The sequence below is a fragment of the Salvelinus alpinus genome, chromosome 17 (genome assembly GCF_045679555.1).
Source record: "Salvelinus alpinus chromosome 17, SLU_Salpinus.1, whole genome shotgun sequence".
NCBI classification, from domain to species: Eukaryota; Metazoa; Chordata; class Actinopteri; order Salmoniformes; family Salmonidae; genus Salvelinus; species Salvelinus alpinus.
Genome location: NC_092102.1, coordinates 26,894,040 through 26,917,404, shown reverse-complemented (window position 1 = coordinate 26,917,404; position 23,365 = coordinate 26,894,040). Strand labels below are relative to the sequence as shown.

Below are 23,365 nucleotides of genomic sequence, written 5' to 3'. Positions count from 1 at the left end.
ACGTAGAACTTGAAATGGCTAGCTGCTGAGCTAATCATTGTCAAGAACTTAATTCCTCCACTAGACTAAACATTGAGCTTGAAGAAGTGCATGTATTGAAGAACAATTCGGATATTAAAGTACTGGGTAGCTAGCTACACCGAAAGTGTATGCAACCTATGACAGCGGGAGATTCATTCTCTAGCGCTAAGGTAACTCGTTGGCTAGATAGCGAGCAAGCTAACGTGTTAGCCAGTTTAGTTGAATAGTCATTCGAAGCGTTTCCGAGGCTAGTAATGAGACCGTAGCTAGCTAACGTCAGCTAGGAAACTAGTCAACGTTAGTAGCTAGCGCTTGCCATTGTCTTGTGTGCTAGTTTAACTACGGTAACGTTATCGTTACCTAGTCAGCTGCTTGCTTGATGTTTTATGTTGTATGCTAGCCAATTACTGTACCAGCATTAAATATATATGGCTAGCTAGCTTAGCTATTAGTTGTCTAGCTTTGAGAACATAAACAGACCACATCGAGACTTCTGGGAATCAGCTGACAGCTGCAGGCAGCCAAAGAGACCAGTGATGGATCAACTCAAAGTGAAGGACCGAATATTGGAAAACATTTCTTTGTCTGTCAAGAAGGTAAGACTGATATTAAGTCTCGTATGCACACATTCTTCATGCTAGCATGATTAGGTAACTAACTGATTTGAAGACGGTAAACATGACTATTACCCTAAGTTATGTCGCAGGCGTAAAAAATAAACGCATGCTAGGATAAGTAGGCCTGGTCCATGAAAGAAAAACAGTTGATGACTTTAAGGTCCTTGAAGATTGTTTAGTTAGCCAACAAATATGGATTGAGTATATCAACATGGGTGTTTTGTTTACTAGCTAACGTCACTAGTATTGAATTGGTTAGTCGAGACATTCAATGGCTGGTGAAAACAAAGCACAGCAGCACTAACCCTGCTGCTGCCTGACTGCCGCATATCGATACTGTCATGTAATAAACTGTTGCTTCTAAAATAAATTGTCATTGTCGATTCAGCAACCCTTAGGTAGCTAACTAGGTCTATTTGAAGGACAACATATTGTTGTTAATTTTCCAAACACATTTCAATAAACTTGTTTAAGATAAACATGACTACTGTGAAAACATTGACATTCAGTATTTGACTTCTAGGTGTCTTCATAAATTAGGCTGAACCCTGTTTGAATGTTGACATTCATCCTTTGCATAAACCTGTGCAGTGTGGTAACATTGAGTCCCATCCTTCCAAAGTATTTGCACTGTGCCAGACGACCACTGCTTTATAGACCTTGCCTGATATGATATTCAAATCATCTCCTGCCTATATTTGGTTAATTCCTGTACCCAGTCTGTCTCGTGGTCACATTACCATCAGGGGACTGGAATTTATTACATTTCTACATTCCAGTATATTCAGTCAGTGCTGTTTAACTGGTCTTTTCTGAGGTGACGAACAAAAGTCTGATTAATTTAAGTTAGTCATGGTAATACCATTTAGGGGATCAGATATACTGTAGCATTTAACCAATTTCAGGCTCCATACTCCCATCAAAGCCTATACTGTATCCTTAGACAGACATTGCACAATCATGCTTGTCAGCTGTCAATATTTGATGCATGTGGTACTCCTCTCAGGGTCTCATGACTGGGGAAGAAATCACCATATTTCTAGTTTGGCTGTGGGCCTACTCACATCAGTTCCACCTGTGTTGTGCCTTGACTGCAGTTGCAGAGTTACTTTGCTGCCTGTGAGGATGAAACTCCAGCTATCCGGAATCACGACCGGGTCCTACAGCGGCTGTGTGAGCACCTCGACCATGCTCTGCTCTATGGGTAAGAAGACTGAGAGAGACAAATCTTCTCAGTACTTTGATACATCCTAACTCTGACATTGTCTGTGATTGTACGTTTTGAACTATGTTCTTCAACTCTCCTGTTTTGTGCATTGCAGGCTGCAGGATATCTCCTCAGGTTATTGGGTCCTGGTTCTACACTTCACCCGCAGGGAAGCGGTCCGGCAGATAGACGAGCTCCAGCGCATAGCAACCAACCTTGGGCGAAGTAAGAACACAACAATTTTCACCACATCTTACGCACACATTCACATCAGCCTTGTGGGCAACTTAAGAGACAAACATTTCATAGTAGTAAACACTAATACACACATACATGCCATTTCTGTAAATAAATTCATACACTCCCATTTACTGTCATAATGTGAACGACATTTGTTAGTGGTTTGGCAAATGTAAGTTCCTCTTGTGTCACATGCCAGAAATGTAGCACAAGACTGCTGTTATTTGAGGTCAGGATTACAGTAATTACCACTGTGGTTTGCACATATTTGCTTCTCTTTTTACAGAGAGGTTTCTTTGTAGGCCTACTTGTTTGACTTATTTGCAAGTTCAGGCAGGAAAGAAAGAATAGAGGGTACTTGTAAAAATGATCTACTTATGCCCATGTCCCTCGTACTGAGCAATTATTTTTCTGTTGTCTTTTCTGAGCAGGTCGTGCCTGGTTATACCTAGCACTGAGTGAGAGCTCCTTAGAAAGCTACCTCCGTCTCTTCCAAGAGAACCAAGGATTGCTGCAGAAGTATTACTTCAAGTGAGTCTTCTGACCTAAAGAGCATCATATTATGCCTTTTGACCAATGCATGTAGCCAGTCTCCTTATTGTAAATACATCATTTGCTTTGAATCTCTCCCCCAGAAATGCATTGGTATGCAGCCATGATCACCTCACGCTCTTCCTCACTTTGGTGTCGGGACTGGAGTTCATTCGCTTTGATCTGGAGTTGGTCAGTATTAGACAGTTGTTTGAAACCATTAGAATTCACATCAATACCCCTAATTTACAAAAGTCCAACAGTTCAATGTTCAGGCTTTATTGTAACAAAAGAAGGTACAACTTGGCTTAACCAAAGAATGTAAACAGAGTACATGGTTGGTGCATAAAACCAATAAATAATTCAGTCAAAAAAAAGACATGTATAATGTAATATCAACAACACTCTCAAACCTCCATTGTTTTGTTTTCTGGGTGTTAGGATGTCCCGTACTTGGACGTGGCCCCCTACATGCCGGAGTACTACAAGCCCCAGAACCTTCTGGACTTTGAGGAGCGTCTCCCAAGCTCGGACAGCCTGTCCCTGCACTCTTTCACCTCCACCAACCTGGAATGGGATGACAGCGCCATCGCCCCGTCCAGCGAAGGTCAGGGGCTCCAACTTTCTCTGTCTTGCTTTCTCTTTCTCCACCTCGGTTTCAGTCTCCACCCACTCTGTCTTATGCGGTGCATTAAGCCTAATTCATAGGCTGGTGTGTCAAGTAATGGGGTGTTGATGCTGAAGTTGGATCGGTCAGGTTAACCCGTTGTGGCTCATGGGTTATTACGTAGAAATAATAGTCTAGTGCTCACATTGAATTCATTTTCTATGAGCCCCCCATACAGTGTGGTGTGAATGTTTTCATACAGTATCTCTCATCACTTTCCACAAACCATTGAGTCTTCATTTTTTTATTGTAGTTTTCTGTCTGCCTTGCCATACCTGTGTCTGTTATCATCATGTGTATCATATTTCTCTCATATGTCATGTTTTCAGTTTGTGCCATTGTCTCTTCTCTCTCGGGCCTTCCTGTTCTAATGTTGAGTCTTATCCCTCCTTTTTTTAGATTATGATTTCGGTGACATCTTCCCCGTGTTGCAGCCAAGTGCAGACTGGGAAGGTGGGACATGGTTACCCCTCCCCTATCCTTCCTCCCTCTCTGTGTCCGTCCTCACCTCTCCTGCCACCCCCTTCCCCGTCTCACAGCATCATGCATGTCCTCCATCCCACTGTGTGTGCTGAATGCATGCTGGTCCTCTGTATGTAGCCAGTGGTTTAATTGGAGTATCTTAATTGCAATATCAATACTGATAAAGAACAAGCAGCTATCTAATGCTAAGAGGGAATGGTAGAGAAAGGAATCAAAGGGCTTTTGATTAATCTACTGCTAGTTTCTTGGGAAGTAGGCAAAATGGATTGGTAATGCTTTTACACTTGTATTTGAAGACACTACTGAATCAAGCATCACTCCTCAATATCATTACATTTGTAGAGTATGACAGGAGGAATTGCATAATGATGCCTAGATGTAAAAAAAATTCATATATAATTTTAGGGGCATTTTGTGCTCACCTTTATGCAATAAATTATGATGTGGCACTATTGCCAACATTTAATACGATTTATGGCCAGGTAAGTTATTTTCTAAGCAGAAATTTCTATGCACTGGTGAATTGTTAGATGTTGTCAATCATGTTTTAATGAACCACGCAACATGTTTCTCTTTGAAGATGTGATCCTAAAGCTAATGCAGCATTGATGTGGAATATTACTAATGAGAGCTGCATTGCCTGATGCAAATGGTACTCACTCTGTCTGGTGTCTACTGGCATATATGTGGAATATTCTCTTTCTCTCTGTGGAAACATTGGAATGCATGTATTTGGTCTAGGTTCAACCCAGCCTTTATAGCTTTTGTCACCAACTGTAGCGTGTAGCACTGCATTCATTCACCTGACATAGGCTAAATAGTTTAATTTAAGTATTATTTATCCAAGCAAGTCCTGGTATGTTGCATTGATTGACTTCAACAACATCAATTAGGCACCTAATTTGAACAGATAATGAAACATCCTAAATCTATTTAATAAACACTTGTGCCCTTATGTATACTTTATGAACTATATTTTACAGTAAGCTATGGTAGGAGGGTTTAGCCACGGCCTTTGTCACTTGACAAGCTTATGTCTGTCTTCCTGCCTGTGTGACCTTCTCACGCGTGTGTGCTTCTCACCCCTGTTCCAGCCAAAGCACCAGTATCTATTCTCATTCATTTAAACCCAGAGTGTGATTAGTAGCCTTTGGCATACTGTACGTGTGACTGTTCTGCTATTCATTTGACTGTGTGTGTCCCTCCATAGAGGGTGACCTCACCGACCCAGTCAGCTGTCCTCGCTCAAATGCCTCAGACCCTCAGACGGTCTTCAGTGATTCTGTGATTCTCCGGGCAGCCGCTGCCGGCATCACAGTGAGGGGAACATCGCCGCCACCGCCCCGCAGCCCCACCTTCAGACACAACCCCTTCAACGAGTACTCGGACACCAACACCTCGGCCGACATTACACCCGTCCACACAGCCAGCTGCCACCACGACACCAGGGACGACATGGAGAGCACCAGCAACGAGCTAGAGGTTATCAGGTACAGCACACACCCCTAACATTAGCCTCTGTGGCTAAAACTACATGGGAATTAGCCTAGTTAGGTGGTTATCCTTTTATGTTACCCATACTTTTCTCAGCCTCAATACAGAGCTTGGAGTTGTTGAATCCAATTGGCACATTATCACTTAATCTCGATGTCTGTAAGCTAAAGTTATCAGATCAACAAAGCCCTCAGACACCCGATAAGGCCCAAATCCCCGTCATTTGAATGAAGAAGAGACGGAAATATCGGGGACGTAGGTCGGGGTGCCTTGTAAGGATCAGTCATTAGAGGTGGATTATCAACTCGCCGTCGGATCCTTACAAGGCACCCCGACCCACTATTAGCCAACGTGCATTGTAAAATAAAATGGATGATATCCAATCAAGACTATCTTACCAACGGGACATTAAAAACTGTAATAACTTATGTTTCAGTCGTGGCTGAACGACGACCTAGATAACATACATCTAGCTGGGTTTTCGGTGAGTCGGCAAGATAGAACAGCTGCCTCCGGTAAGACAAGGGGTGGTGGTCAGTGTCTTTGCAAATAACAGCTGGTGCACGAAGTACCAAGTACTTAATATTAAAGAAGTCTCGAGGTTTTGCTCGCCTGAGGTAGAGTATGTCATGATAAGCTGTAGACCACACTATTTACCAAGAGTTTTCATCTATATTTTTCGTAGCTGTCTATTTACCACCATAAACCGTTGCTGGCACTAAGACTGTATAAGGCCATAAGCAAACAAGAAAATTATATTCCAGAGGTGGCGATCCTAGTGGCCAGGGACTTTAATGCAGGGAAACTAATTTCTACCAGCATGTTACATGTGCAACCAGAGAAAAATAAAAAACTCTAGACCACCTTTACTCCACACACAGAGATGCGTACAAAGCTCTCCCTCGCCCTCCATTTAGCAAATCTGACCATAATTCTATCCTCCTGATACCTATTTACAAGCAAAAACTAAAACAGGAAGTACCAGTGACTCGCTCAATACAGAAGTGGTCAAATGACGCAGGTGCTAAACTACAGGACTGGTTTGCTAGCACAGACTAGGGATATGTTCTGCGATTCTTCCGATGGCATTGAGGAGTACACCACATCAGTCACTGGCTTCATCAATAAGTGCATCTCACGTACATTCCCCAACCAGAAGCCATGGATTACAGGCAACCTATGCACTGAGCTAAAGGGTAGAGCTGCCGCTTTCAAGGAGCGGGACTCTAACCCGGACGCTTATAAGAAATCCCGCTATGCCCTCCGACAAAGCGTCAATACAATACAAAGATTGAATCATACTACACCGGCTCCGACGCTCGTCGGATGTGGCAGGGCTTGCAAACTATCACGGACTACAAGGGAAGCACAGCCGCGAGCTGCCCAGTGACATGAGCCTACCATACGAGCTAAATGACTTCTATGCTAGCTTTGAGGCAAGCAAAACTGAAGCATGCATGAGAGCATCAGCTGTTCCGGACGACTGTGTGATCACGCTCTCCGTAGCCAATGTGAGTAAGACCTTTAAACAGGTCAACATTCACAAGGCCGCAGAGCAAGACATATTACCAGGACGTGTTCTCCAAGCATGCACTGACCAACTGGCAACTGTCTTCACTGACATTTTCAACCTGTCCCTGACCAAGTCTGTATTACCAACATGTTTCTAGCAGAGCACCATAATCCCTGTTCCCAAGAACACCAAGGTAACCTGCCTAAATGACTACAGACCCGTAGCACTCACGTCTGTAGCCATGAAGTGCTTTGAAAGGATGGTCATGGCTCACATCAACACCATTATCCCAGAAACCCTAGATCCACTCCAAATTGCATACCTCCCCAACAGATCCACAGATGATGCCATCTCTATTGCACTCCACACTGCCCTTTCCCACCTGGACAAAAGGCACACCTATGTGAGAATGCTATTCATTGCCTGACTACAGCTCAGCGTTCAACACCATAGTGCCCTCAAAGCTCATCACTAAGCAAAGGACCCTAGGACTAAACATCTCTCTCTGCAACTAGATCCTGGACTTCCTAACGGGCCACCCCCAGGTGGTAAGGGTAGGTAACAACACGCTGATCCTCAACACAGAGGCCCATCAGGGGTGCGTGCTCAGTGTCCTCCTGTACTCCCTGTTCACCCATGATTGCATGGCCAAGCACGACTCCCAACACCATCAAGTTTGCAGCCGACACAACAGTGGTAGGCCTGTTCACCGACAACGATGAGACAGCCTATAGGGAGGAGGTCAGAGACCTGGCAGTGTGGTGCCAGGATAACAACGTCTCCCTCAACGTGATCATGACAAGGGAGATGATTGTGGACTACAGGAAAAGGAGAACTGAGCACGCCCCCATTCTCATTGACAGGGCTGTAGTGGAGCAGGTTGAGAGCTTCAAGTTCCTTGGTGTCCACATCACCAATGAACTATCATGGTCCAAACATACCAAGACAGTCGTAAAGAGGGCACGACAACGCCTATTCCTCCTCAGGAGACTGAAAAGATGTGGAATGGGTCCTCAGATCCTCAAAAAGTTCTACAGCTGCACCATCGAGAGCATCCTGACTGGTTGCATCACTGCCTGGTATGGCAACTGCTCGGACTGCGACCGGAAGGCACTGCAGAGGGTAATTCGTACGCACAGTGCATCACTCGGGCCAAGCTTCCTGTCATCCAGGACCTTTATACCAGGCGGTGTCAGAGGAAGGCCCTAAAAATTGCCAAAGACTCCAGCCACCCTAGTCATAGACTGTTCTCTCAGGTACCGCATGGCAAGCGGTACCTGAGCACCAAGTCTAGGTCCAAAAGGCTTCTACCCCCAAGCCATAAGACTCCTAAACAGCTAATCAAATGGCAACCCGGACTATTTGCATTGTCCCCCCCCCCCCATTTGTACGCTGCTGCTACTCTCTGTTTATTAACTATGCATTTTCACTTTACCTCTACCTATATATTACCTCAAACAACCTGTGCCCCCGCACATTGACTCTGTACCGGTACCCCCTGTATATAGCCTCGCTACTGTTGCTCTTTAATTATTTGTTATTTTTCCATTTTCATTTTACTTCAGTTTATTTTAGTAAATACTTTCTTAACACTTATTTTTCTTAACTGCATTGTTGGTTAAGGGCTTGTAAGTAAGCATTTCACTTAGGGATGCACGATATATCGGTGAGCATATCGAAATCAGAAGATATTAGCTAATAATGGCAACATTGGCATTGACCCGATGTCAAAGCTGACGTGCATACCTATACAACGTAGTTAGATGACGTAATGACGCCACGAAAAGTACAGCGCTACACAGAACAAAAGAAGAAAAATACTAAGCACACACTTCCAACAACTAAATAAGTTCAAGTCGAGCAGTCATTTGAAAGAGTAAGAAAGTTTCAGCGAGACAACTCAACGTCGAAATCCATTAACGCCAAGATAATGGAATTCATTGCCCTTGACAATCAACCGTTCTCTGTCGTGGATGATGTTGGCTTTCGTCGACTGGTCGAGCACCGGTACAGACTACCAAGTAGTTGCTATTTTTCAGATGTTGCCCTACCGGAGTTATACAGTGTTGTTGAAACACATCCATGAGCTACTTGCAATGGGCGTCCCTGCTATTAGCTTCACGACTGACATTTGAACCAGTGATGTCAGCCCCATGAGCATGCTGATTCTGACAGCACAGTGGGTCGACGAGGATTTCGTACTGAGAAAAGCTGTATTGCTTGCTCAAGAATGTGCTAGTTCTCATACCGCTGCTGCCATTTCAATGGCAGTTGAACATGTTTGAAACTTGGAAACATTAACATACTCCTAGCTCCAAACAACTGACTCGAGAAATAAGCTGATCAACTACGTGATACCCTCTGTCATGGCATTTAAACGTCTGCTCAACAAAACTGCCGACACAGACCGTGGGGTTAAAACTTACAAAAGTACTCGAGGCTGTGAACAAGCGATCTGTGAACAAGCCTCTACTGTGTCGGTACAAGGACAGCTACTTTGATGCAGACAAGAAACAGGGTTTACGTGAAATGTTACATACACAGCTGGACAAGATGGAAACGGGGGACATACGTAAATGCCAACAAAATACGTTTTTGGTCTGTGTGTGTTATTTAACTAGGCAAGTCAGTTTAGAACAAATTCTTATTTACAATGACGGCCTACCCTGGCCAAACCCGGACGATGCTGGGCCAATTGTGCGCTGCCCTACGAGACTCCCAACCACGGCCGGATGTGATACAGCCTGGATTCGAACCAGAGACTGTAGTGAGAGCTTTTTGCCCTGAGATGCAGTGCCTTAGACCGCTGTGTGTGTGAGAACTTTTAAACTATACTAGAATGCTTAAAAGGCCGCAAAAATCTTTCAAATCTGTTATTGGTATCGGGGTTTTTGGCAAGGAAAATATCGGTATCGGCCAAAAATGCCATATCGGTGCATCCCAAATTTCACTGTCAGGTCTACACCTGTTGTATTCGGCGCATGTGACAAATAAATATTTGATTTGATTTATTGGCACACACATACAGGTCAGCAAGCCTTGTAGCTCTATGGCTTGGAAAATGTGATTGTTAATTTATACAATGGGCCCAGGAAGAGTACACATGAACAACCCATTATGACGTGGTTGTTTCTTTTCCACCAGGATGGCCAGACGAAGGAAGCCATCCAAGAAGCGCTGTAGCGTGAAAAGCTCCACGGTGAGCGGTGACCAGAACAATGTGGCAGACGACAGAGCCCCGGCTGGATGTGAGGGACCAGAAGGAGACACCTGGAGCCCCTCTGTGGGGTTGCCGCAGGGCTCAGGGGCCGAGACGGTGAGGAGGAGCAGCAGGAGGGAGACAGGGGAGGAGGAGGAGTCAGAGGGCCTCCTGCGGCTTCCTGAGATGACCGACACATCCATGGACAGCGTTGGCCAGCCCCTACGTGACGTCATGGACCGGCTCAACGGTGCTCTGGATGGGGGGAAGACCTGGGGGCGACCAGCTGAAGAAGAAGAAGAGGGGGAGAAAACCCAGCAGAGTTCCCTCCCCAGAAGGCCCTCCCCCGCCAGCCTTGAAGCCAACCCGCAGCCCCCGGTGCAGCAGCCCTTTCGAGGGGATTCGATGGGTGAGCCGCCTAACCCAGAAGCCAGGGTCCCCCCCCTGCTGCGCCCTGCTCTGGCCCCGAGTCCCAACTTCCTGCAGGCCCCCCCGGCTCCTGCAGACTTTTACTGCTTTACCCCCCACAGTCCAGACGCTGCTGCCCTGCGTAGTGGCCACCATGACACTGCAGGGCATGGTCAGTCGCAGGCTCTTCTTGGTGGCCATGAAGTTGAGGCAGAGGCACCGCCAGGACAGGACCCCTCCCTAGAGGAGGAAGAGTGTGATGAGGAGGAAAAGGATGAGGCAGTAATGGTTGAGAATGGATTGGCTGCTGGAGAAACTGAAGAGGAGACGGAAGAGGACAGGCTCAGGCCAACGGAAAACTCTCATCCTGCAGAATTCAAGTGAGTTGAGGGTTACTTAACACATTTTTAGGTGAACCATGAATTAAACCTTTTTTTAATGGTGCAATATGTCGAATTTAGCTGAGCCGATTTTTGGTTTCTAAAATTTTTTAATGTCCGCCTGATTTCAGTTTGTGACATAACTAGCAATGTATAGTGTAGAGAATCATTGTACCATCTAAACCGCTAAGAAAAACATTTTTAATAACCAGAAATATAGTTTATAATATTGCTGTATGAAGCTGATATGAGTAAAATGAAACTTACGGAGGGGAAGCAATCATAATGAAAGATGTATAATTCACATTTCTATCTGAAATCAGTCAGGTCGTATACCAAATTAAACAATGGACCTTATAAGCCTTTTTTTTGGGCAATACTTTAGCCACAGTGGTGTGCTGATTCTGTGTGGCCGTTTCAGGGTGGACAACAATCACCTGCTGCTGCTCATGATCCACGTCTTCAGAGAGAACGAGGAGCAGCTCTTCAAGGTAAGCCTCTGTTTCACTGTGGTATATTATGTTGGGTGGAGGGGGAGGGGGTTGTAAAGGCCATACATTGTGATCATTTGAGCTAGTGCTCTGGTTTTAAACACTCCCTGTCATGGATTTAACAATAGTGGAATTTCCCTCCAGCCAATGCTTCCCTCCAATCCAAAGCATTTCAATCCTTGAAAGGGAGTGTGCAACCGCACACTAGGAGAAGCATGGAGAATCGGGACGCTGTCACAACCATGTCCATTCTGAATACATATCTGGGGGAAAAGTATTCAAATGTATTGGTGAATAAACAAGTACTATTAGTATGCTTTGCAGTGTATATTTTGAATTTATATTGAACCTTTATTTAACTAGGCAAGTCAGTTAAGACCAAATTCTTATTTACAATGACGGCCAAACCCTAACCCGGATGACACTGGGCCAATTGTGCGCCACCCTATGGGACTCCCAATCATGGCCGGTTGTGATACAGCCTGGAATCGAACCAGGGTCTGCAGTGACGCCTCTAGCACTGAGATGCAGTGCCTTAGACCGCTGTGCCACTCGGGAGCGGTGCAGTCCTGAGTGTTTAGTTCTGTCTGTTCCCAGATGGTGAGGATGAGCACAGGTCACATGGAGGGGAACTTGCAGCCTCTCTACCTGCTGCTGACTGACTGTTACATCTACCTGCTGAGGAAAGGTGAGGGTTTACTGCTCATCACGCTCTCAGATACTCTCTTTCTTACTGTTTCTATCTATATCTCTCTCTCTGTCTCTCTGTCTTTGTGTGATGGTCATTACATTTATATTTAATGGCTGCCTTTGACTTTGCTTGTCATGCTCTATCCTATCTATCTACAGTGCATTTGGAAAGTATTAGACCACTTGACTTTTACACATTTTGTTACGTTACAGCCTTATTCTAAAATGGATGAAATAAAAAAAATTCTCATCAATCTACACAATACCCCATAATTACATAGGAAAAAATGGTTTTTAGAAAATTTGCAGAATGTATTAAAAATAAGAAACAGAAATACCTTATTTACATAAGTATTCAGGCCCTTTGCTATGAGACTCAGGTGCATCCTGCTTCCATTGATCATCCTTGATGTTTCTACAACTTGATTGGAGTCCACCTGTGGTAAATTTAATTGATTGGACATGATTTGGAAAGGCACACCTGTATATTTAAGTTCCCACTTTTGACAGTGCGTGTCAGAGCAAACACCAAGCCATGAGGTCAAAGGAATTGTCCGTAGAGCTCCAAGACAGGATTCTGTCGAGGGACAGATCTGGGGAAGGGTACCAAAACATTTCTGCACGATTGAAGGTCCCCAAAAACACAGTGGCCTCCATCATTCTTAAATTGAAGAAGTTTGGAAACACCAAGACACTGACTAGAGCTGGCTGCCCAGCCATACTGACCAATCGGGGAGAAAGACTTTGTTCAGGGAGGTGACTAAGAACCCGACGGTCACTCTGACAGAGCTCCAGAGTTCCTCTGTGGAGATGGGAGAATCTTCCAGAAGGACAACCATCTGCAGCACTCCACCAGTCAGGCCTTTATGGTAGAGTGGCCAGATGGAAGCCACTCCTCAGTAAAAGACACATGACAGCCCACTTGGAGTTTGCCAAAAGGCACCTAAAAGACTCTCAGACCATGAGAAACAAGATTCTCTGGTCTGAAGAAACCAAGATTAAACTCTTTGGCCTGAATGCCAAGCGTCACGTCTTGAGGAAACCTGGCATCATCCCTAGGGTGAAGCATTGTGGTGGCAGCATCATGCTGTGGGGATGTTTTTCAGCGGCAGGGACTGAGAGACTAGTCAGGGTCGAGGGAAAGATGAACAGAGCAAATACAGAGAGATCCTTGATGAAAACCTGTTCCAGAGCGCTCAGGACCTCAGACTGGGGCAAAGGTTCACCTTCCAACAAGACAACGACCCTAAGCACACAGCCAAGAAAACGCAGGAGTGGCTTCGGGACAAGTCTCTTATTGTCCTTGAGTGGCCCAGCCTGAGCCCAGACTTCAACCTGATCTAGCATCTCTGGAGAGACCTGAAAATAGCTGTGCAGCGACGCTCCCCATCAAACCTGACAGACCTTGAGAGGATCTGCAGAGAAGAATGGAAGAAACTTCCCAAATACAGGTGTGCCAAGCTTGTAGCGCATACCCAAGAACACTCAAGGCTGTAATTGCTGCCAAAGGTGCTTCAACAAAGTACTGAGTACTTTCCAAATGCACTGTAGATAGATAGGACAGAGCGTGACAAGCAATGTCAAAAGGCAGCCATTAAATATAAATATTTTGCTCTGACTTGTGTAAATGTGATATTTCAGTTGTTTTTGCTTTGTCATTATGGGGTATTGTAATCAATTTTAGAATTAGGCTGTAACGTAACAAGATGTGGAAAAAGTCAAGGGGTCTGAATTCTTTCCAAATGCACTGTAGCTGTCTGTCTCTGTCTGTCTCTCTGTCTGTCTGTTCATCCCACACTCAAACGCTCTCTCTCTTGCTCTTTCAGGTGCAGCGGAAAAGCCCTATACAGTAGAGGATGCCATCTCTTACAATGAGTTGGACTTTGTCTCTGTAAGTTGTCTATACTGCTGGGATATGTTGTCTAGTGTCAGGATTGTTGAATGGCTGCCGAATGGCTGCAAGGACACATGTCGAATGGCTGTCGAATGGCTGTCGAATGGCTGTCGAATGGCTGTCGAATGGCTGCAAGGACACAATAGTTTTTCTTCAAGTTTTAGCTTTAGGGTTGTCTTGGTCAATGTTTAGCTTCAGGGTCACAGTGTCACAACGTTCATGAGGTCAGATGGTTCATGATGAGTTTACTAGGTTCACGTTGTTCCAGTCATTGTTTATGGGAATTCCAACAGGGCCGACAATCATGCAACCAATTTGAAAACCGTTGATTCTGTGACTTTCTGTCATTCAACTGTCTGTCATTCAAATGTTCAAATGCAAATTGTAGTAGATCTTTTATAGACATATGTGCAGCGGTAGCAATTTACTAAAAGTAAAATCCCAATGCTTATTTTATGGACTAGTCTTGTAATGAGTTTCATTTTCCAAATAGTGTTGATGCCACCATATAACTTTAGGCTATGAAGTACTTTGGACTGTATGAGGGAAGTGCATGAAAGAAGCCTTGAAGGGATACTTTGGGGTTTTGGCTATGAGGCCCTTTTTATTTACTTCCCCAACGTCCGATGAACTGACTCTGGGGAAGTGACCGGAAGTCTATGGGTATAAAAAATGAAAAGATGGCTTTTATATTGCACATTGCTGCAACAAGACCTTCACCTAAAAAGCTGATAGACAGAAGACGGGAAAACGACAAGAAGGAAGAGTTACTGTCAATGTCCAGTCCACTAAGTTGTGCTGTGTTATTGTCCCTGTCCGTCTCTCAGGTGGGCTTGGACCAGCAGACATTCCTGCTGGTGTGCACCAACAGAAGACGGCAGTTCCTCCTGGACACGGCCGACTCATCGCTTACTGTGTGAGTGCCTCCTCTCCTCTGCTCTCTCTCCTTCTCCCTGGCGGCATCTCCATAGTCTAAAGTGTCTTCCTCTCCCCATGTCCTTTCCTCCATCTGTGCTAATTCTAAAGGACTGGACTGTGGAAAGCAACTTCCTAGTTGGCATGCTCTCACTTATGTTTCCATATCAGTACGGATGAAGGAGAAGAGAAGCAGAATAAGTCACTCTTTATCCCTCCCTCTCTCTTCTAACCCACCATCCTCTTTTTTTTTTCTCTCTTCCCCAGCTGTTTTTTGGCAGCCCTGACGTCGGCCATGATAAAGGGGTGCAGGGAGCCCCCCTACCCCTCTGTGCTGACCGACGCCACCATGGAGAAACTGGCCCTCACCAAGTTTGTCTCCCAGGAGTCCCACTGTGAGGTCAGGACCACTACTTTTTGCTGTCTCACTTAGCTGGGCCTGCACACATCCATAATTTCTAAAATATACAAATAAAGACATTTCATTTTGAAAGAATGCCTGTATACTGATTTTATGCTCTCATGAAATGAAGACTTATTTTGATTGGAATCACATTACAATACACACTTAACTCTCATCAATTATGGATCTGATGGAGTGGTTATAGGCATAGCTATGACTAGCCACAGACATCACCAACTCAATCAGTATGCTCAACACATGTACAACAATGTGTAATAGACAAGGGATACACTTGTGTAATGACGCGTTGTCTGTGTAGGTATCTCAAGTGCTCATCCGCCTGTATTCTTTGGTCCACTGGGAAGACCCCATGGATGTGACTCTGGCCACACAGACAGCCCTGGTGGGCGCTGGGGACTCGTCCAGCACTAAAGAGGGCCCCCTACTCTACAGAGCATGCACCACCTACCTGGGCAAGGAGCTGTGGAAGAGCTGTTACCTCGTACTGAGGTATGTATTGGCAGCCATAGGCTTTTAGAGGAACAATATGCTGAAATCACTCTGCCATTGCCTAGTTGCTAAAGTTCTAAACTGATTGCCTAATTTCTGTTTATGTGATGAAACAAGCAGTGTAGAGTATCATTGTAACGTCTAAACCTCTGTGTAATATATTTTCAATAACCAAAAATATTGTATCTTTAGCTGTTTGAAGCTGGTGTACAAAACCGAAAGTAAAAAAAGACGCAAAAACAAAAGTTAAGGATGGTAAGCATAAAAATAATGCCCATAAAACAGATCTATCGCTTATAAGACTTTCAATGAGAATGAAGGATCTATAACTCACATTTCTGTGTGAATTTGGTTGGGTTGCCCACAAAGCTACATATTGCACCTTTAATAAACCCATATAATAAGACATCATACAGGCTCGTACTTGCTTATAACAAATAATAAAGCATTGTACCTGGATGCGTTTTTCAGGAAGTGTTACTGATATATCTGCCTTCTATTACGTTTGTTATAGAATGTTATGTGTAACTTTACTTGAACAGGTTGAAGCACAGCTACAGTACCCTTATAACATGTAACACATTCCTGTATTTTTTTAATGTAACTGCAATATTCAATGTAATAATATAATTATACATTTGCACATTTCATTGTGCTCAAAGCAATATTATAAACTGGGTTGTTCAAGCCCTGGATGCTGATTGGCTGAAAGCCTTGGTATATGAGGCCATATACCACGGGTATAAAGCAAAACTACTTATTTACTGTTTTAATTACATTGGTAACCTTTTTAAAATGGCAATAAGGCACCTCAGGGGTTTGGGGGGCTAACGGCTTAGCCGTAGTATATTGTCCATATACCACACCCCCTTGAGCATTATTGCTTAAATATATTTCATTATGTGTTCCTCTTGTCCTTGTTTAGCAAAGGGGTTCTCTACCAGTATACAGAGAAGACTGATGGGACACCACTAATGTCCATCACTATGGGGTAAGGCATGCATGCTGTGTTACTGCTCATCCTCCAACATGTCTGTTTATGATGGGATAATTTCCACAAGGGAATGGATCTGTGACTAGAGCTTTTATGGATCAAGTTGTTTGGACAAATGCACTGGGTTCAAACGTAGGTGATTGCACTTATTTTGCTGAATTTTCCAAAGTCATAATTTAATGAAATACCCATAGTTGGGTATCTATCGCTATGAAAATATATATTTTTTGTAAATAGTAGGCTATTATTGACTAACTATTTTCATTGTTGTTTGACCATCTTCTGTGTGCTCTCTCCCACCCTTCCTCGCTCTCTCAGGGGTGAGTACTGCGGAGGTTGCCGGCGCTTCAACAGCACAGAGCAGCCTCATGCCTTCCAGGTGATCCTGACAGAGCGGCCTCCTCTGGAGCTGAGCGCCGACAATGAGGGAGACGTGGCCGACTGGATGCTGGTGCTCTGCCAGTCTGTCTCCAAAGGGGTGAGGGTGAGGGCATACACACACACGCTGCACTCTGACACAGATACACACTGCACCGTGAGAATAATGAGTGAGCATGGCTGACCGTACAGATTTTGCCATGCTATAGCCATGAGGGGAAGAAAACCCTACTCGATTAAAAACATATTTTTGCATGAACTGTCCCACACCATGCCATTCCCTATCTCCAAACAGTGAGTTCAGTTCCTCAAGGTTCAATCAAAGATTCACTGCAGAAAAGTGATCTTTCTCTGATTTTAAAATCAGAAATATGTTTGTTTTCATTTAGTTCAGGGTTTCTTTCTGCAAATATTGTTGTTGTTTTTGTACCGTCTGTCCAAACTTTTTTTAAATATTGTTTTTATACAAACATTTCCGGGATAGAAAAAGGTTTTCAGTGTAAACTTAAACGATTAAAACGATATAAAGTATGTCGAAATCATAATGGCCCTAATATACTTTTTCAAAAAGATCTTTGAGAACGAACAATATTTTTGCCATGGCATGGGCCCCCATTGATTTTATGTTTGAGTCACTCGGATAGCATAAGCCATGGCAAAATGTGTAGAATTGCAGGAAATTAGCTTTAAAATAGCACATTTTCTCTCGGCCCCATGGAAAGATCTGTAGAATTGCAGGACATTTGCTTTAAAAGCTACATTTTGCAGCCAACAGGAGGGCATCTAAAACCGCATCATTGGCCACGACCCTGCCACGCCCACCACCTAAGCCAGATTTCGGTCCAGAAAAAAACATTTTGTTTTAACAGTAGCTCTGAAATACATAGGCTAACTATATCTGTATTTAACAATAAATTAGACTGGTTTCCCTATATCACCCCCCACCATAGCTGTTTTTATTCTTTAAACCTCCCTTCTGTCTTCAGGTGATCCCCCAGGGCGTGGCCCCCACACCATGTATTCCTTGTTGCCTGGTGGTGACAGACAGGAAGCTGCTGACATGCCACCAGGACTGCCAGACTAGCTTCTTCCGCTCACTGGGCGGAGCTGATCTCTCTGACGTCACTGCTGTCAGCCTGGAGGACGACAAAGAGTACTGTGTTGTTGTGAGTCACCTCATGCCTGCCTTGTCCTCACTTGCCTGTGCCCTCTAGTCTTTTCTCTTTGTCTCAATTATAATTGAATTTGTTCTATTGAACATGCCACCACTATAAAATAATTTTAATTATATGAAGAATCTTGTAGATCAGTGTTTTCCAAACTTTGTTTGTAGTCCCGTACCCCTTCAAACATTCAACCTCCAGCTGTCTACCCCCTCTAGCACCAGGGTCAGCGCACTTTCAAATGTTGTTTTTTTGCCATCATTGTAAGCCTGCCACACACACACTATACGATACATTTATTAAACATAAGAATGAGGGTGAGTTTTTGTCACAATCCGGCTCGTGGGAAGTCACAAGAGCTCTTATATGACCAGGGCACAAATAATAATATAATAATCAATAATTTTGCTCTTTATTTAACCATCTTACATATAAAACCTTATTTGTTAATCGAAAATTGTGAATAACTCACCACAGGTGAATGAGAAGGGTGTGCTTGTAAGGATGCTCATAACTTTGCAATGTTGGGTTGTATTGGGTAGTCTGTCTTAAATAATTTTCCACACACAGTCTGTGCCTGTATTTAGTTTATGCTCGTGAGGGCCGAGAATCCACTCTCGTATACAGTTGAAGTCGTAAGTTTACATACACCTTAGCCAAATACATTTAAACTGTTTTTCACAATTTCTGACATTTAATCCTAGTAAAAAATTCCCTGTCTTAGCTCAGTTAGGATCACAACTTTATTTTAAGAATGTGAAATGTCAGAGATTTATTTCAGCTTTCATTTCTTTCATCACATTCCCAGTGGGTCAGAAGTTTACATACACTCAATTAGTATTTGGTAGCATTGCCTTTGAATTGCTTAACTGAACTCTCTCTTATGCTCTACTCGCTCTCTCTGTATCTCTCTTGCCATAATTATTATTGTTATTATTATTATTATCTCTGTGTATAGGAGTTTGCAGTGGACAGGGCACAGTTCCTGCCTCCCTGGGTGTTGTACTTCAGCGGATGTGAGGAGAGAGACCGCCTGCTGGAGGCGCTAGAGAGTGCCTGGAGAGACATTTTCCAGGTAAGGGAGAGAAGGATCGAAGAGGAAGAGTTTTGAGACAGGCAAGGATCACAGTAAAAAAGGATCAGCTCAATAACATGATTTCCCTGTGTCTCTGTCCCTCTCTTGCTCTCTTTGTCTCCCGCACTTTCTTTTCAACCCTCTTTTCTTGTGATCCAGGTATGTCTGCCTCGTAGGAGGGTGTCAGAGCCGTTGGTGCAGAAGCGTTGTGGCGAGGCCTTGGCTCTGATGAGGAGCGCCTGGCAGAGAAGTGACAGCCTGGCCCGGGGACGTGCCCAGAGAGAGCCCTGGTGCTGACAGACAGACAGACAGGTGGATGGACAGATAGGACAAAAGGCTTTCACTAACACTCCTATCTATTCCTACTCTACACATCAGGGTCGTAGTCAATTGCATTCAAATGTTATCAATTCTGCAAGTGAATAGAAAATGTACCATTATTTTCTATGTGGATTTGTTCAATTGTCAAATTTAATTTCAACTGGGTGACTGAGTTTGAATGGAATTCACACCAAACCTGTTACATATAATTATGACAACAGCCATATAGATAGAGGGAAGTGCACTCTCTGTTGTGCGTACATTATGGAGAGTATACGTTAAGTTAAGCATATGAGGACGTGTCTTCATGGGATGTTGCGAGACAGACAGCAGTTTGAATCTCTGTTCACACTCCTGGCCTTGCACATGTATGTAGGGCTGTGACAGTCACGGCATTTTGGATGACTGTTATTGGTCAGGCAAATGACTGCGGTCACTGTTATAATCGTTTGAGTAGCAAAATGTTTTTTATATATATTTTTTTTTTTTAAACACTCATTTTCTCCTCTCCTTCGCTCCTTACTGCATGTGCTGCTGCTGCTGCAGAGGGGGGGGGGGGGGGTCATTGCCTAGGCAACTAAAGACTGTTGCTAAAACGTCTTGCTTTTTTCAGCAAGGAGCAACAAAGTTTCATCATGTTGTAAAGAGTCCATGTTACCTCTGAAACAGACTCAACTGCACAGTGCCTGTGGTCCTGTCTTCAGTCAGCTCATTTAATGTAAAAAATACATATTTTTTTACCATGATTTTATTTTCATGACTGTATTTATCCATAATCGTCAGTTACACAATTACACGGTAGTTGTACCAGCCCTATATGTATGTATGTTCTCCTTGACTTTCCTCTTGTTGTTGAGTCGGCCGTTATTGGAGGAGGTGCACTCGTTATAGAATAAGACGTCACTCACATATGATGTTCTTTTGGACCTTAACCACCACACTACATGTATAGTGCGTATGTAAAGCGCGGTAAAGTATTAACTTATATTTTTATCAATCCTTACGCAAATGTACATTGCCCATCTTTCCATGAATCTAGACCTACATTGATTTCGTCTTGTATAGGTTTGTCAAATACCTCAAACAAAACCCTTCTCTCCCATGCAAAGGTTGTGATAGTTATTCTTAAGTCACTTGAAGTGGCATACACTATTAGTTACAGCACTCATCTCTTTCCTTTGTCGGCCATCTTGGTTTACCATTGGGTTTTCCACCTTTTAGTTATGTCGGGTTGGATGGTCAAAGTTAGTATTAAAGTATCAGAGTGGAGAATGGTCTAACCTAGCATGGATACACTTTTAACAAGAAGGATGAGAGGAGAGAGTAACTTGCTGTTGAATGCGAGATTGCACATTGCTTTTGGGTTTCAGCCGTGGTGATTTTATTTGAGGGTACTGATACGTTCATTGGGGTTCTATGCGAAGTTCATGTTCAGTGCTGCTTTTAAATATAAGCGCAAATAGTTGTTCATTTGTAAGACGACTTGTTATGTGAGTATAATTGTATGCAATTTATAAAGAGGATATATTTGCTTTTATTTTTGCGTGGTTTGTTCTAATCATTTGGCACACCTCTATCCTTTGAGGGGAGTGTCTGTCATTGCATGTGTTGCAAGTGGCCTGGTCAAGATGTGGGATATGTCAATGTTAGTGTGTTCTACAACAGGTGGAGGCATCAGTGCATCCCTACTTTATTGCACAACCTGTAGTTTTATTGCTCTGGAAACTCTGTTGTGCAATGACAGACCATTGCTTTTAGTCCAGTAGTTATAGTACAACCAGTCCATATGCATTAGTAAATGAAGAAAAAGCAGTTTGACTAGAGATGACACTACTTTATTCATATGACTTGTCATCACATTAATCCAATTTACCCCTTACAATGTATCCCCCACATAATTAAATGCAAATCCTCGCATTCATTTGTTTGACAATGTAGCTAATTATTTATGTAGGCATGTTATGTGAAAGTAAGATTTTTGTGTTGCTGTTGACAAGGGGGGAATTTATCCAATGCCATGGCTATCCTGGAATTGCTCAAGGGCAGAGTGATGCTAAGACTCAGATTTGTAACTTTTAAAATGTATGCCAAACAAAAACCAGTGATTGCAAAGTTAAACAAACCATACAACTCTGCACAAGGACTACATTTAACTATTTCCACAGAACATTTGACAAAAACACATCTACTTCAACAGTAAATGTGTTTGTCAAATTTTCAATTAACATTTTTAGAAGTCGGCGTTGTGGTTTGTTTAATTTTGCAATCCGTTTTTTTGTTCACCATAGATTTTTTTAAGTGAAAAATCTGAGTCTCAGGATCACTCTGTTACTGTGGAATTTCCCTCAATCATCAGGAGAAGGTTTCTGGAGGCTTTCAGTTTCATTGCCTGTTGCTCCTAATAAGCATGTGTTCTTTTTCATTACCTTAATTTGATTGGCGATAATGGCCTCAGGCCCTGTTTTGACCAAATAAAGGACTACTCTTGAATGTGGCCTTATACTGCTGCTGGCTTCTAATCGAACATGATTAAAAATCAGTTAAATTAATTTGCTGGGTTGTGAATACACAATGTGTGTTCCCTGTCCTCCATTTGCATTATAGTTATAGGCATAATTACTAAAGATTCTCTGCTTTGAGCATTTTAAGTGCCACGTGGTCTTGCCTCTATTCTACTGTTTCTGTAGGCGTGGGAAGCCGACATCCCAGAATTTTCCATCTCAGGTTAGAAATGTTACAAATAATTTAAATGTAGTAGCCTAGATCCCATGCAGAAAAGACCCAACATCTCAAGCCAGAGAAACCATGTCCTCCATTTTAGTTTCAACTGACTTCCATCATTTTATGATGGAAGTCAGACTTCCCTTTCTTTTGTTGGTACTTATCCCTTAGTTTTCTAAGCAGTGGAGTTTTAGAGCTCACTGGAAGTAAGAATGTTGAAAATTATGTTCTAGAGAAATGTACTTAAGTATTTGAAAGGTTTGTCTATATGATTGAGGAAAGGAAATATGACGCATCTTGGATTCATATCCAGAGTTAAGTGAAGTTTGTCTTTATGAACAGTAATTTAAATGTTGGACATTGCTGGCCAATGGTGGATTACTTCTTTTGATTGACTACTTGTGAAAAGAAAATTAATAATTAAGTTTGTTTTTATATCTATATATATTCTTTGTATTATGTTTAGCTGTCTTTTTTTATTTGAAATGTATAAAACTAATGGGATTGCTCTATTGTATGATAACCCGGGATCATCACACTAAAACCTGCATGTATTTGGTGTTTTTATATTGCTAATAACAAATGTACAAAATAAAACTTGTGAATAGAACAACATGAATAAAGAAATTCAAACCATAACTTTTCAACAACTAGTCTTTGTTTTAATGACCTTATTAACACAGGTGTTCTAAGCTAAGTTATTGAACAAAGTCCCTGCCGTCTGTGGATGCCTGGCTTGTAACTGTGACTATGGAGAGTAAGGACTAGGCTAGTCTCAGCAGCCTTTTTTTGGTTTCCTGTTTTGCTTCGGTTTAATTTTGCTGTGTTTTTGTTTGGATTTTAGTTTCTTTGAAATTAATATAAGGCACCTTTGGGTCTTTGGAAGCGCTATCTAAATCCCATGTATCTATGTACCGGTATGTAACAGTTATTAACTGTGGTTACTACTAAAGCATTCTTGTGATCAACACTATGAGGGATACCATGTCCAGAAGCCCCCACAACCCCTTGGAACTTGTAGTTCAGAAAGGATTGAATAGCTAAGGATAA

At 43.0% G+C, this 23,365-nt stretch overlaps 1 protein-coding gene across 4 annotated transcripts; it reads left to right on the top strand.

The window, feature by feature from the left end:
* The first annotated feature begins 2 nt into the window (after window positions 1-2).
* Window positions 3-22,954, top strand: plekhm2 (pleckstrin homology domain containing, family M (with RUN domain) member 2). 4 transcript variants are annotated; one of them, XM_071348256.1, is made up of 20 exons: window positions 3-617; window positions 1,736-1,842; window positions 1,961-2,070; window positions 2,517-2,616; window positions 2,721-2,808; window positions 3,058-3,223; window positions 3,683-3,736; window positions 4,977-5,256; window positions 9,918-10,760; window positions 11,182-11,251; window positions 11,849-11,939; window positions 13,768-13,832; window positions 14,663-14,751; window positions 15,018-15,150; window positions 15,473-15,663; window positions 16,589-16,654; window positions 16,976-17,135; window positions 18,022-18,201; window positions 19,157-19,273; window positions 19,433-22,954. In XM_071348256.1, exons 1-20 carry the CDS (start codon window positions 558-560, stop codon window positions 19,568-19,570), a joined length of 3,108 nt encoding a protein of 1,035 aa, XP_071204357.1. In that variant the 5' UTR covers window positions 3-557; the 3' UTR covers window positions 19,571-22,954. The 4 variants fall into 4 exon arrangements, with proteins under 4 accessions (XP_071204357.1, XP_071204356.1, XP_071204360.1 ...); XM_071348255.1 differs by having other exon boundaries at window positions 16,976-17,141; XM_071348259.1 differs by lacking the exon at window positions 3,683-3,736.
* Window positions 22,955-23,365: the final 411 nt, after the last annotated feature.